Genomic DNA, 14089 nt, shown 5'->3' with positions numbered 1-14089 from the left:
ATTTAAACTGTTTTGGTACATTTATGTTCCAGATTATATAATCGTACACTAAACTAATTTTAAAAAATAAAAAATTCTATTGTATATAGGAGTCATGAAAGTTGATATAACAAAAGATATAAAATTGATTTTGAGCATAAGATAAAGTTATTTAAATATATTCTTGTAACTAAAAATAACTGGTTATTAGATAGTTATTTTGGAGGTGACAAATAATTTATGAATTCAGAAAATAAAATAAAATATTGCTACACATATGTATATAAAATTCTATTACTGGATCATCATGTATAATTAAATAATACAAAAAGTGTATTGTGAATTGGGAGGTAGAAATTAAAAGTTGACTATGTTTTTAGGAAATATTGAGTAGAGTAATTTAATGAACTTTTATCGAACCTTATATAAAATAATTAACATCTACATATCTATTTTATTTTCAATAAATCGTCATATATACATATATATATATATATATATATATATATAAAATTAAATCAAGGATTGGCCACAACCCACAAGACCCGTATAATACAAAATGCAATCTGTTTTAAATTTTCAAAACGAAAAGCATAAAAAGAGAAGGAAAATATTCATCTTGGAATCTGATTGTATGGTGGATATTGGTTCTATCTCAAACACACAGAGAGAGAGAGAGAGAGAGAGAGAGAGAGAGAGAGATTAGGGTGTTAAGAGTGGGTTTAAGAGAGGGATTTAGGTCTACCAACTGGTTGTTAGGGATTGAAGCTCCTTAACCACAATTTATATATTCCGACAAAATTCAGAGGAAAAAAAAATAAACCAAACTCCATACATTTGCAATTTTTTTTTTTTGGTTGTCTTCAACAAAACTGGAAACTCACGGAACCAGAACAAGAACGAGACGAAGACGAAGCAATTCGAAGCACCAGCCAGATTATGGGTTTCTGAAGCGATATCCTCAAGTTCAAGAGAGAGGGAAAAAAAAAGCCAAAGAGAACAAAAAAAAGTTTTTTTTTTCTGTAAGAGGAGATAGAAAGTTATCATTTGCTTTTTCTGTGGAGAGAGAGAGAGAGAGAGAGAGATGATGAATCTCTCACGTAGGGATTGAGAGTACATATCATTAGAGAGAAGGGAAAAAAAAAAGAATCCAGAAAAAGTTGAAGATCTCTGATTTTTTTTTTTGATTATGTGTTCTTGGGATCAGTAAGCGTTTTCATATATCCTTTTTTTTTTCTTATGAGAGATTTTGCTTGGTCTCCTTGATACCTACAGTAACATTATCTGCGGCTTTCCAGGTATATAATTTTTTTAAATCTTTCTTTATTTCTCTTTTAAAATTCAGCTTTTAATTTCTTTGATTTTGCTTATCAGATTCATATTTGAACGCGAAAATACATAAATTTTAGAATATTCACAAATCATCTTCTGGGTTTCATGAAAGAGAGAAAAAGCTTCTGGGTTTTGTTCGTCTGGTAAATTTTGTTTGTTTATAAAAAAAAATCCCATTTTGAGTTCCTCTGTCGAATTATCTTGTAAATATATAACCAAGGTTTTTTCATCTGGGAAATAAAATTGGTCGGATTCGAACGTGTCTGAATCCGAAACAGTTCAACCCTTGTTCTGGTTAGTGATGACAAACTCCCAGTGCTTCATGATCTGCAGCTTCGAGATTCGCTCACATGATCTGATACAAGAACAAGAAGAAGAAGAAGAAGAACAAAAAAAAAGAAATCTATGGCGACTTATTACACAAGTGGCTCAAGCAATGACAGAGAGAACTTGCCCAGTTCATTTCCAGAATCTCAATTTCTTCCTGGAAGTGCAATGATGTACGTGAACCCAGCAGTTTCTTACTCAGACGCTGTCGCCATAGCCACCTGTTCGGTCGGAGAAGGAACCGAGGATACCGTTTCAGCTTCGCAAGAGAGGCAAGTGCTGTCCGGTTATGGCGGATCTTCACAAATTCAGGAGTTCGGTTATTGGAAAGATCATGATGGAATTCATCCGATGTCGGGTGGTACCGGGATTCTTCGGACAGGACAGGGTTTGTCCCTAAGCCTCGGCTCTCAGATTCTTCCCAGTGCTCTTCATCAGATGAACAATCAGAGTGTACCCTACCGGGGAAATCCAAATCTCGCCGAGCAAACCCGAAGCTACGAGTATGCAGAGCAGGTTTTTTCGGGTGGGAATCCGAATCAGTATTCGGGTGGTTCCACAAGAACGATTCCGAATTCTAAGTATCTGAAGGCGGCTCAGCAGCTTCTCGATGAGGTAGTCAATGTGAGGAAAGCTCTGAAACCGTTTCAGCCCGACGGAGAGAAGAATGATGAGCATTCGGGTCAGAAACAGGTCGGGAGTTCGAAGGAAGGAAGCGGAGATACAAATCAAAATCCTCCCGGGGACGTCTCTCAAGCCGAGAGGCAAGAACTGCAGAGCAAGTTGACGAAGCTCTTGTCGATGTTGGACGAGGTAAATGACTCAAGAAACCTTAAAACCCGAGAAATTTAAACCCCTGAAACCCGACTTCTTAAATCGGTAGATCAATGTGTTTAATGCTGTGTTTTTCGTTGTTAGGTGGATAGAAGGTACAAGCAGTATTACCACCAAATGCAGATCGTTGTGTCTTCGTTCGACGTGATAGCCGGATGCGGAGCTGCAAAGCCATACACAGCCCTCGCGTTACAGACGATATCCCGACATTTCCGTTGCCTCCGTGACGCGATATCTGGACAGATATTCGCAGCTCGGAAAAGCCTCGGGGACCAAGACGGGTGTGATAGCAGAGGAGTAGGGATAAGCCGGTTAAGGTACGTGGACCAACAGCTCCGGCAGCAAAGAACGTTGCAGCAGCTCGGCGTGATGCAGCAGCCGCACGCTTGGCGCCCTCAACGCGGTTTACCTGAGAACTCTGTCCTGATCCTCCGAGCTTGGCTCTTCGAGCATTTCCTCCACCCGTAAGTCTACCCACCGAAATTCGTCTTTTTCTTGGGCCTTCTCGCTCGGGCTTCTTCGCTAATTTGTGTTTGGAACTTGAATAGGTATCCTAAAGATTCGGACAAGATCATGTTGGCGAGACAAACAGGGTTGAGCCGAAGCCAGGTAACACATCGGTATCTCAACGACTCATTCATCGTGCTTTTCCTGTGCTTGATCTCGACTCCCGTTTGATTCTACAAAGGTCTCGAACTGGTTTATAAACGCACGCGTGCGGCTCTGGAAGCCGATGGTGGAGGAGATGTACAAGGAGGAGTTCACCGAGGTGATGGAGAATGAATCCAACTCGTCCTCCGAAAACACACCGAAAACGGGTGGAGCCGACGAGACAAGACCGCATTCAGATGATCAAGCTCAGGATAGTATCACACAGGACAAGCTACACGGTTCCAGAGCCGACAATACCTTCCAGACGGGATACGGGCAAGGATCCGATGCAGGCGGCGCTAACGTGTTCCACGACGACCCGATGATCCACGTCGATCAAATGGGCAGCGGTGGACGGTTCGTGGCCACGGCTTCTTCTTCATACAACGTGATGGAAATGGGGAGATTCGGCAGCGGAGGCGGAAGTGGTGTGTCTCTGACTCTGGGACTGCAGAATTCCGACGGGCGGAATGCTCAGCCTGTGGCAGGTGGTTTCTCCGGGATGAGAGGGGACGAGATTTACGGAAGCACCACCCACGGGGCAGAGTTCGAGTACATAAACATAAACCCGGGGCACCGCCAAAACCGGCTCAGCCATTCCCAGCTGTAACATCATTTTGTAGCTTGAAGAGAAAGAAGACGGAGAGGAATAAGGCCTAGGTCTGATATATCATTAGTCAGTCATATCTGTAAAGAGAAACAAAACATTCTTTTTTTGCTTCCAGGGCCAAGGCTCTAATGCAAGAAATCTGTGTATGTGGAGGAGATAAGTGGGAAAAAACCCTACCAAAGGGCATCATCATATTCATATATCATGGCCAAGATTAAAACTTTCCATGGAATCCGTCCAAACAACATGTAGATATACTTAAGCTATACAGTTCAAGAAGCTATGCTTCAGATCATTAGATGATAACCAGAACGAGACAAGTTCTGAGAGAAACTACCTTAAAGTTGCATTATAGACAGAAGCTTCTGAAACTACCTCGACATGTCTGGAACTCAGACAAGCTATATCTTTCTTGAGTGTTACCTGAAACAAGCAAAGTTTGAGTATATATGACGAGAGAATGGATTAAGTTATTTGGGTATTGTGAATTTAGGATGATACCTTCTGTACAGAACTCTTATGTCTTCTCTCAGGACAGGACTTTCCAGGAACGTATCACCACTTTCATCCACATCAACTGTCTCCACCTCGAATTTACGGTGGCCACAGTACTCGTTCCACTCGAACCACATCTTGGAGATGACTTCTTTCTTGAAGCAGGTCTTGTGATCGTCTTCCTCGGGTGATCCTCCGGCAACCAATCTATATACGTACACCTTTTTCTTTTGCCCGGGTCGGAAAGCTCGTCCAATCGCCTGTCGGGTCACGGAAGGGTTCAGGTGAACATCCAGTATTAGTATACGGGATGCCCCGATTAGGGAAATCCCCTCTCCGCAAGCTTTGATTGAACCGAAGAATATCTTTGCATCTGGGGAATTGTTAAACCGTTCCATGGAAAATTCCCGTTGCTCGGGAGTACTATCGCCCGTGATGCAAAAAATTTCTTTGCCTACTTTCCATCCCCTAGCTGTGACAGCTAACCTCTCAAGAAACTTCAATGGTATGAGGTATTGGCTGAAAACCAAGAGCTTCTCACCAGCCGAGTCGCACAAGTTTATCATGTTGAGGAAGAACTTTGCCTTTGCTCCCCCTCTCACATCTAACTTTTCTACCATCTCATCCATCGTTGCATCAATTGTTGCATCCATTGTTGCATCCGAGACACCAGACTTCTCGGAGAAAGATTTCAGCTTCGGATGAAGGTAAAGTGCACTTCCGACAGATGAAACCTTGAATTTTCTCTCATATTTCTTCAACTTGTGGACTTCACTCATCTGTTTAGGAGTCAGATTCAGCACCACCGTAAAATCAACGAGTCCAGGAAGCTCTTCCAAGAAATCTCCTTTATAGTAATGAAGCACTTTCCGTGTCATCTCCCGCAAATCTTGAATTACACTGACTTTGATCTTGAAATCCTCATCCTGTTGCAGCGTATGCTCCACACTTTCGTAGAAGACCACGTCCAGACCCGAGTTCAAATGTTTCCTGACATTGGATACCCGAGCTCGGGCCAGAATCCTCTTCACCGCAGATTTAGAGGTATCCAGTTTGAGAAATTTGGGCCGGACGAGGTTCAAAATGGTGAACACCTCTTTCACATGGTTCTGATACAGCGTTCCAGAGAGGACGACCTTTCTCGGGGTTTGGACTTTGGCAAGGGATTGCAGAACATTCGTGCTATCATTCCTCGGCGTGTGCCCTTCATCCAGAATGAGGATAGAAGGTACTTTGAGCAGGATGTCCTGGCACGCACTCGATAACTTGTTCCTTCCATCATCGGAAACAGCGGTCGAAGCCTTGTTCATTCCATCATCACAGACAATAGATGCAAACTGCTTATACCCGAGGAACAAGATACTCTTTTGCCCCACCCACTGTTTCAAAATCACTAACTGCTGTGCCCGGCTATCTGCTTTACCACTGTAGAAATCAAGAAGAGGAATATCCTCGACTTGCCATGTCTGGAACTCTCTTTTCCAAGTAGACAAAATTCCCTTTGGAAGCACGATCAGTGGCCGAGCATGAGGATACTTTGCAAGGAAACTCTGCATAAAACTGATAATCATAAAGGTCTTTCCAGAACCTGGAGCATGAGCCATGATGCAGCCACCGGGATTCTCTGCCACTAAATTGCTGCAGAGGAAGTTAAATCCTTCAATTTGATGAGGTTTCATTTGGTGAGCATGCCTCGGATGAGCAGAAAGCCCACCTATCATCAGCCCATCTTCAGATAGCTTTAATCCAACATCAGATAAATCGGTATCCTTCCTATTCTGAGCATCAGAGGGATACGTTCTTGTGCTTTTTTTCACCTGCAAAGAAAAATTATAAAGATATTTAGATTGCTGAAGCTCAGTTGTTTCTTTAGTAGTGTCTCTTCTTTTTTTCATAGACGGGCTGGTGGTGTACGTGAAAAAACATCCGGTATCTGTCACACCAAGCTTGACGAGATAAAGATCACATGGACAGTATAGTTTCTATGATAATAGGAAAGCCGAGTTCAATTATTTAAATGGCGGAGGTAACAGCAAATCCTGAAAAATAAGCGTACAAAGGGTTGGACCTCATTGTAATCTAGTATCGATATCCGTCTACCACCAAGAATCATAGTTTCAAAACAATAGCAAAGTTGCATAGTGGCAGCAAACTAGAGTTTTACCTTACTGAACTGCACATCGATTATTTCTAGAATGCTTCTCTCTACAACCCCGCAGACCCGACAAACGTATCCAATATCATCCTTTAAGATAAATGAGTGCTCACAGTCCTCTACTTCTTCTGGTTTTTGCTCCTTTGAAGGCTCCGTGGTTACCTCCTGAAAGATTTAGTGTGTATCACAATCAGGAAAGTGGAAAAAATGCGATAATCAAAAGATACCGGGTGCAAGATATTATAGATGAGATTTTCACTAACCAATCTCAGATGCAATAATCCAAAAGATGCAAACTGAGACCTTGTGGACCACACCACGAGAACAAATGTTTAAGAAAAACAAACCATGAACTGAGTACTTAATAACTGCACGACTAAACAGTTGCTACGGGAAAGAAATTGACCTTCATAAGCTGATAACAAAGGTTAGAAACTCAAAAATGAAGTCCTACTACTGGTTTATTATCATTAAAGGACAACATGAAGCAAGCACAGGGTCATTTAGTTGCAAAAGAAATGAAATAACGGAAACTTCAATTTTGTTCAAATAAATGTTTAGAATACCTTGTTACACTCTATTGCCATGGCCATTTCGCCCCAAATATCACCAAGACCGTCATCTGCTACCTCTGATTCACTATCATCGTAATCATCTCGAACACCCACATAGACTCCTTTATCATTGACGATACGGTTTTCTTCAGAAGGGGGTCTAACCAATGCGGTTTTCTTCAGATGATTATCATCGTAATCATCTCGAACACCTACATAGACTCCTTTATCATTGACAATACCGTTTTCTTCAGAAGGGGGTCTGCCTCTATCTCTCTTAGTTTTTCCTTCCTGAGAAAAAGAAACTTCTGATAAGTACAAAAACTGAAAGCCAATATGATGGAAGGCTAGTTGGAAACTACACTTAAAAAACAAATTTAGAACATTGAACCAATACTCAAATGCAAGATTGCATCTTGATGAAAAAGAACTTACCAACATTCCCCTAATGGGATGCCCCTCTTTGCCCTTCCCCAATACTACCTCTTCAAAAGAGCATTGCGGCGCAATTGCCGGTACATCCCCTCCCATCTTCTGATACAGCACAAGGCTTGACTGAAATGGATATTTAGGCCTCAGAGTTTCAGTCTCTTCATCATCGGAATCAATAACCACAACCTCAGATTTCGAAAGCACACTGTTCTTTGCAGCATCAACTTTGTCTTTATCATCCAAGTTGATGACTTCTTCCACAACTTGCTGATTTCCCGTCTCCACATGCTCTTTCGCCTGACTCTTGCCCGAGCTAAAAACCATACTTGAGAGTGAAGGGTACATCGAGAGACAAGATTTCACTAACTCCATCCTCCTATCAGCTATTTCTTTTAATTCCTTAGTAACACTCCCGTATTTACCGCTATCTAAAGCTTCGATCATTTTACCAATGGCAGATGGGTTGGAGTAGTCGGTGACCTTGAACGATGAGGTGTTCACTTTCTTCGGTTCGGTTCCACGACTCATGCTGTCCGAAGCAGAAACCGGACTGCATTGCCCTCCTTCATCAACTTGTATCTTCAATCTTTTATACCCATTCTTATGGAACCCTATCATCAGATTACAAGTTCCAAACCCACATTACTCACTAAGAAAACACCAACCAGAAACAAAATATAGCGTGCAAAATCTAACGAACAATCTTTCAATTTGAACAATTTGGTAATTCTAACATAATCACATTCAACCAAACACAAAATAGAGTAAGCATAAATCAGAAGCCAATGAATTCTAACTCCATTAATCATTTTCCCTGCGAATATTAAACACCAACATGAAGAACAACAACTTCGAAGCTTTGAATGCAGTTCAAAAGTAGCGAGAAAACGCAATCATCCTCGTGATTAGCCCAGAAAAACTTGAAATGAACAGATCGAAATAGCAAGCGAACAGAGACAAGAGGGCCAAAAAAACGACACGCAGAGAATCAAGAGAAATAAGTTGAGGCAAAATACCTAAATTTACCAAACACCCAAAATGAAGACGATTAAACACTTCCAAACAAACGCACACAACCAAAACCACGCAGAGGGAAAGCGAGATACCTTCGGAGACAGGGTGATCGAGCGGGAGAAGCTCCATGGAAGCGGAAAGCGCCGGAAGAGAGGAAAAATTGGCTGAAATGCAGAGACGGAGAAACAAAATTCAGCAGCAATTGAGGGGAAATCGAAGATCAAAATAGCTACTTCAATCGAATCACATCGAATTCAGCGGACCATTAACACGCGAAATCGAAAGAGCTTTCTTACCCTCGGTGGAGAATGGAATTTCACTGCCGCCCACTCATCTCATCACTCCGTTTCCCCCTTTTTAATTTATTTTTTATTTTTATTTGCTTTCGGTCCTATTTCACATTTTACCTTGGATTTTTTTTTTCATTTTTCCATGATGGAAAATAAACAATGTATTTCTTAAATTAAAAAAAAAATGTTTTCAACCTAATATAATATAAATTCCCTTGCCCCGGAGCGAAGAAAATATTGATCTGTAAATTTAATAAGAAAAAAAACAGATGGAGAGTCATTTGTATTTATCCATTCAACGTTTTTATTTTCCAAAAAACGATGTAATGAAAGTAATAAAAGAATAATTACATGAAAATTTGGAAAATCAAAGAGCTCGAGTTTCCGTGTTAATCAAGTTTATGATATTCCTATGCTTTTAGGTTTGGTCGATTGTTGCAATAAATAGGGAGGCCATGCAGCTAGACGCGTTAATTCACATTTTGAATCTATAAATATTTTGGACACATTTATTCGGATTTTAATTTTATTTAGAGTTTTCAATGTTTGACAAATTGAGCGTCTATTATTTAGGTCTAAAGTTGAGCCTATTTATGTTATATTAACGATTTTTTTAATCCTTTTATTTTATGTTATTTTTATATCACAAATTTTACCATTTAACCAACCTGGCTTGAATTTGTTTTTTAAAATTCTCAATTATATTACAAATTTTGCAATTCAGAATTGGGCTTCACAAGCCCATTTTATTTCTCCTCTCTAGAACTTTGGACCTCTCAAATATTCAACACTCTTCTTATTAAAAGGTAATCTAAAAAGCCCAGCAAATTTCAGAAATTTTAGTTCCTAACAAAGTGGACGCATGTCTTTCGTGTGTGTGTATATATATGTATATATATTCAGGTTCACTACTATGTATATCATATTTACACATACATGCGTATACATAGATGTCCATGAACATACATAAACACATAATAACATGGGCAGTCGCATATATGCATATATGACAAAATTTATACATAGCAACATTCGCTTCCTTTTATTTACCTATATATATATACTACATATATAATCTCACCATATATCGGAAGCTTTTTAGGATGGACATAGTATAATATAATCCACCGATATATATATATATATATATATATATATGTATATATGTAGATGGAATTTCAAAGATCAGTTTGGAATAAGCTTGAAAGGAGGCCTGACGAGTCTTGGCGATGGACTGTAGCTTCCATAATCCCTTGTGTTCATTCTAAGCAGCCTCTCGTGTATGCTTGTTTCATCATCAACCTGTCTCACACATGTACGTACGTACGTACGTATATATGCATGTATGTACGTGACACGTACGTACCCAATAAGAGCCAAATTATAATAAATATATATATATATTGCAAATTTTGAAAATGAAATTTGAAATCGACTTGTTGACTAACCTCTTGATGACGATAAGTCAACGATTCTGTTTCCTCAATTGGTTTATGGATCGACATGGTTGGTCGGCCTACAAAGAAGAATTAAAAATTCAATACATAACTAACACATATCACGTATATATATATGTTGTATATATGTGATATGGATATTAGCATGGTTGGTCGGTCCTATAAATTTAATATATAAAACTTATGTCTACAGATTTAATATACGAGACTGAGATATGATCAAGAGGAAAGACAAATACTCTTTCATGGAACGTATGCATGTGTAAATATGTTATTACTATCTGAAGACTCGTATAAAAAAAATACTCGTATATATATATATATATATATGTATATACCCCAATCAGATTCTACAAAATCGTATTTTTAATTTTTTTTATATAAAATCTTACAATTTTTAGAGAAAATATTGTCTCAATTTTGTTATGGATTGTTTCTTTAGATCCGCTGCTACATAGACACTGACAATCTACACAATTTCTTGGCGTTTATGATATTATACATTACTTTTTTATATTTTGCTTTTCCAAACAATGAACAAGTCGCATGCACATGAGGTGCATATGTAGAAAAGCTGCATGGAAATGTGTGTGTACGTGTGTGGAGAGATAGATATATAGACAGATATATATATATATATATATATATATAGAGAGAGAGAGAGAGAGGAAACCTAACCTGCAAAAGAGAGAGAGAAAGCTGAAGCTGAAACAAGAAGAAGGATGAAACTCAGTTTCTTCATCAAACCCATTTTTCGTTTGAGCTCTTGATGACGATGACGATGATGATGATGGTTTGCTCTTTAAGCTATAATGTGCTCTTTCACTTGTTTTGAATGTACGAGAAGAAAGAGAAAAACCCAAGTGCTCGGTTTATATCTCTATATATGCTGCAATATCTGCATTTATAAATTCGGCAATCTCATATGTGTGTGTGCATATATATATAATTATTGCAGCTTGAAGAATGTAATCTCTCATGCTTTTATTTTTTAATTCATCGATTCATGAAATTGGGGGAGAGGGAGGGGAAAAAAGTTGAAAGGAGACCACTTTCCTGTTGTTTGCCACCACAAGTCTAAAGAAGTTAGTGGCTGTATTTGATGTGATTTGTTTAATGGAGGCAACATTTTCTCGGCCCAAATTGCTAAATTATCCTCATTAATATTGTTATAAGAAATTATTTGAAAATTCTTAATCAAGCCCCTTACGCATAAATTGCAAAAAAAAAAAAAAAAAATCACACACAAAATAATTGTGAAATATAATTTAACACAAAAACATACTCTAGCTATGAAGACATAAACACATTCCAAACTAAATCAAGTTAAGAGGATAAATGGGCATGAAGTAGTTCAGGCAAAGGATGATTTAATTTTCGATTAATGGTTTGTGTAATATCAAACTTGAAGGATTTTGTAATTTTTTTCACTATATTTTTCTTGAGCTTTTTTTTTTTTGAATATGTGGAATTAATACTAAATTTTAGTTTATATAATATATATGAAATAGATGTAAAATCACTGAGGGTTCAATTAGAAGAACCAAAAAAAAAAGTGGAAGAGGAAATGCTTGAGATTAGATCATTAGGGGTAATGCTTTGTCTTTGTTTATGCCCAAAAAAGAGGTAAATAAATTAGGTCAAGAAATTTAAAATGAAGAATAATAATAATAATGAAAACGATATTTTGAAGTATAGTGGGTCCAATTATATGCTTAAGGACAAGGACACTCTACCAAATACAAAACTTTTTGAGAGGAACAATGGTGGAGAACAAAGATAAAGCATATACACATACGTATATATATATATATAATTAATTTTATCATCTGTGCTTGTATTTGACTTAATCCTCTCACTTTCCAAAACAAAAGCCCTAAACCCTAATAATTAATTGGTCAATCCCTACGGAAACCATATATAGTGCAAGCTTAACCGTTACCGCACTACTCGGTCCTCATGCATAAAACACGTATCATTGTTCTACACAAAACCTAAAATCTTAATATAATATTAATTATATATCTATATATATATAAATCTATTATATGAAATAGTGTATCCTTAATCTTGTTGCAATATCTAGCCTCTTACGTCGTCGTTTGTCAATGTAACGAGTAATATTGTTTCTTAAAATAATGTTTGTTTTAGAATTTTTATTTCCTATTTCATAATAAAATGAAATCCCAAGATACTAACATGTTCATGTACATTTTGTAACTTTATTCAATTGTGCTTCTCTATTTCTGAAGGCTAAAAGTGTAATTTACACTACTTCACATGTTGTTTTACAATTTTAACACCCCTTTTTTTGTGACATGCAAACTTTTTCCTTTCAAGCTAAATGTATAACGATTATAAAAAACAAGAAGTATATTAATTGAGAAAATTTATTTCGATTCTTTAATAAATGTGCAAACCCCCTATAACGAAACTTATATAACAAGAGAGAAGTAAAATTAAAATATATTATTGGAATTTTACTTGTTTTGCGACAAATATATATATATATATATATGATTTAAACATCACTTATAAAAAAACGGAGAGAGTACAATTTAAAACCATTAAAAATGGTTATCAAATAGTCTTAATATACTAATAAGTGGAAGAAAAAAAATAAATTAAAAAAAAATGTAAAATAAGCAAAAGGAAACTAATAGATAATTAATTATATAAAGAAATCAATTAAAGTTCACTGTATTTGTTTTAAGAATCTGATTGGTCTCTTTAACTTTCGCCATAGAGGATACTATATATATAAAATAATGATGTATTTATTAAATAAGAGTGTAAAGATTATAGTGGATGATGATCGTACTTGCACGTTTGTGCTTTGCTAATTTAAATTTTTAAAAGCAAAAGAGAAACGACAATATTTATAATCAGATAACTTCATCTTCTTGCTTATCCGATTTTGTATAAGTTAATATATATATATATATATCATATTATAATTCCTTATGATATTTTCTAAATTATTTTTATAAGATAGACATATTTCAGTATATCTCAATTCATATTTTGGTATTTCCTATTCATGTTAAAAAATTATTTTTATATTTAGGTATAGAATTAGGGTTTTGTTTCGATATAAGAATCTTCGAATAAACTAATATAGATTCTGAAAATTGTCTGTTTATATTCTGACATTCGATTTTCAATTTATTAAGTGCAGATGCAACTACGTTAACTCGGCCAATCAAACAACACACACAATTTTTTATTTATTTATTTATTATTATTATTAAAAATAACTCTCAAGGACATACCAAAAGGCCCATTGAGCTAGCAATTAAGGCCCATTTATGTATTAGATCCGCTAAGGGCCCAACATAACTTTGTACATCTAATTTTAAATTCCCAACAGTTATTGGGCCTTCTGTACAATTTTTAGGTATCAGTTGAGTCGCATCTCTGTTAGTTGAGTTCATAGCTCATGAGCCGATCTTGATTTTTTTTTAATAAAAAATAAAAAATAAAAAAATAAAAAAAATCAATTTACAAAGAATGAATTAAGTGTGCTGGCCCATTTTGGTCTGAGCTCAAAATCTATAGGATCAGATTTCGGGTTTAGTTATTTAGGTCAGAAAAAATTAGATTGGCCCGAATCCGGATCCGAAACCCTCGAATCGAATGGAGATTCGGATCCTTTTTTTTTTTTTAATAATCTTTCTTAATGATTTAGAATAATTTCTATTTATATCTCTCATATGGTATATTAACTGTTTCAAAATTTTAATTTCATTTTAAGACTTATTTGGAATAAAATTTGTACCTAGTTTAATATCTCTCATACGGTACATTAATTTCGATGTCCAAGGAAGAATTCATCTCCTAAACTTGAACTGAACTTGTGTTACTGATGATTATTGTACAAAAATATCATATAAAAAAAAAAGCTTATTATAACTAATTTGGAACTGTAACCTCAGATAAATCAGTCTCGATCATGTTGT

At 36.7% G+C, this 14089-nt stretch overlaps 3 protein-coding genes across 6 annotated transcripts; 1 reads left to right on the top strand and 2 right to left on the bottom strand.

The window, feature by feature from the left end:
- The first annotated feature begins 603 nt into the window (after positions 1-603).
- On the top strand, positions 604-3931 carry LOC104819622 (BEL1-like homeodomain protein 6). 2 transcript variants are annotated; one of them, XM_010549767.2, is made up of 5 exons: positions 604-1277; positions 1645-2451; positions 2557-2936; positions 3021-3081; positions 3161-3931. In XM_010549767.2, exons 2-5 carry the CDS (start codon positions 1717-1719, stop codon positions 3731-3733), a joined length of 1749 nt encoding a protein of 582 aa, XP_010548069.1. In that variant the 5' UTR covers positions 604-1277; positions 1645-1716; the 3' UTR covers positions 3734-3931. The 2 variants fall into 2 exon arrangements, with proteins under 2 accessions (XP_010548069.1, XP_019058751.1); XM_019203206.1 differs by having other exon boundaries at positions 1628-2451.
- LOC104819623 (protein CHROMATIN REMODELING 35) lies at positions 3895-8917 on the bottom strand. Of its 3 annotated transcripts, XM_010549769.2 has the most exons (7): positions 8680-8917; positions 8476-8547; positions 7373-7980; positions 6950-7228; positions 6393-6548; positions 4235-6045; positions 3895-4156 (listed from the first exon to the last, which is right to left on the bottom strand). In XM_010549769.2, the coding sequence occupies exons 2-7, from the start codon at positions 8510-8512 to the stop codon at positions 4153-4155; spliced, it is 2895 nt and encodes a 964-aa protein (XP_010548071.1). In that variant the 5' UTR covers positions 8513-8547; positions 8680-8917; the 3' UTR covers positions 3895-4152. The 3 variants fall into 3 exon arrangements, with proteins under 3 accessions (XP_010548071.1, XP_010548070.1, XP_010548073.1); XM_010549768.2 differs by having other exon boundaries at positions 8476-8917; XM_010549771.2 differs by lacking the exons at positions 8476-8547; positions 8680-8917 and adding an exon at positions 8205-8308.
- Positions 8918-9640: 723 nt separating this feature from the next.
- On the bottom strand, positions 9641-11065 carry LOC104819621. The gene is made up of 3 exons (XM_010549766.2): positions 10809-11065; positions 10122-10189; positions 9641-9975 (listed from the first exon to the last, which is right to left on the bottom strand). The coding sequence occupies exons 1-3, from the start codon at positions 10879-10881 to the stop codon at positions 9859-9861; spliced, it is 258 nt and encodes an 85-aa protein (XP_010548068.1). The 5' UTR covers positions 10882-11065; the 3' UTR covers positions 9641-9858.
- Between the last annotated feature and the right edge of the window lie 3024 nt (positions 11066-14089).

Source organism: Tarenaya hassleriana, unplaced genomic scaffold (assembly GCF_000463585.1).
Source record: "Tarenaya hassleriana unplaced genomic scaffold, ASM46358v1 Cleome3, whole genome shotgun sequence".
In the NCBI taxonomy this organism is placed as follows: Eukaryota; Viridiplantae; Streptophyta; class Magnoliopsida; order Brassicales; family Cleomaceae; genus Tarenaya; species Tarenaya hassleriana.
Note: the sequence above shows the minus strand (reverse complement) of the source record. Positions and strands in the feature narration are given on the sequence as shown.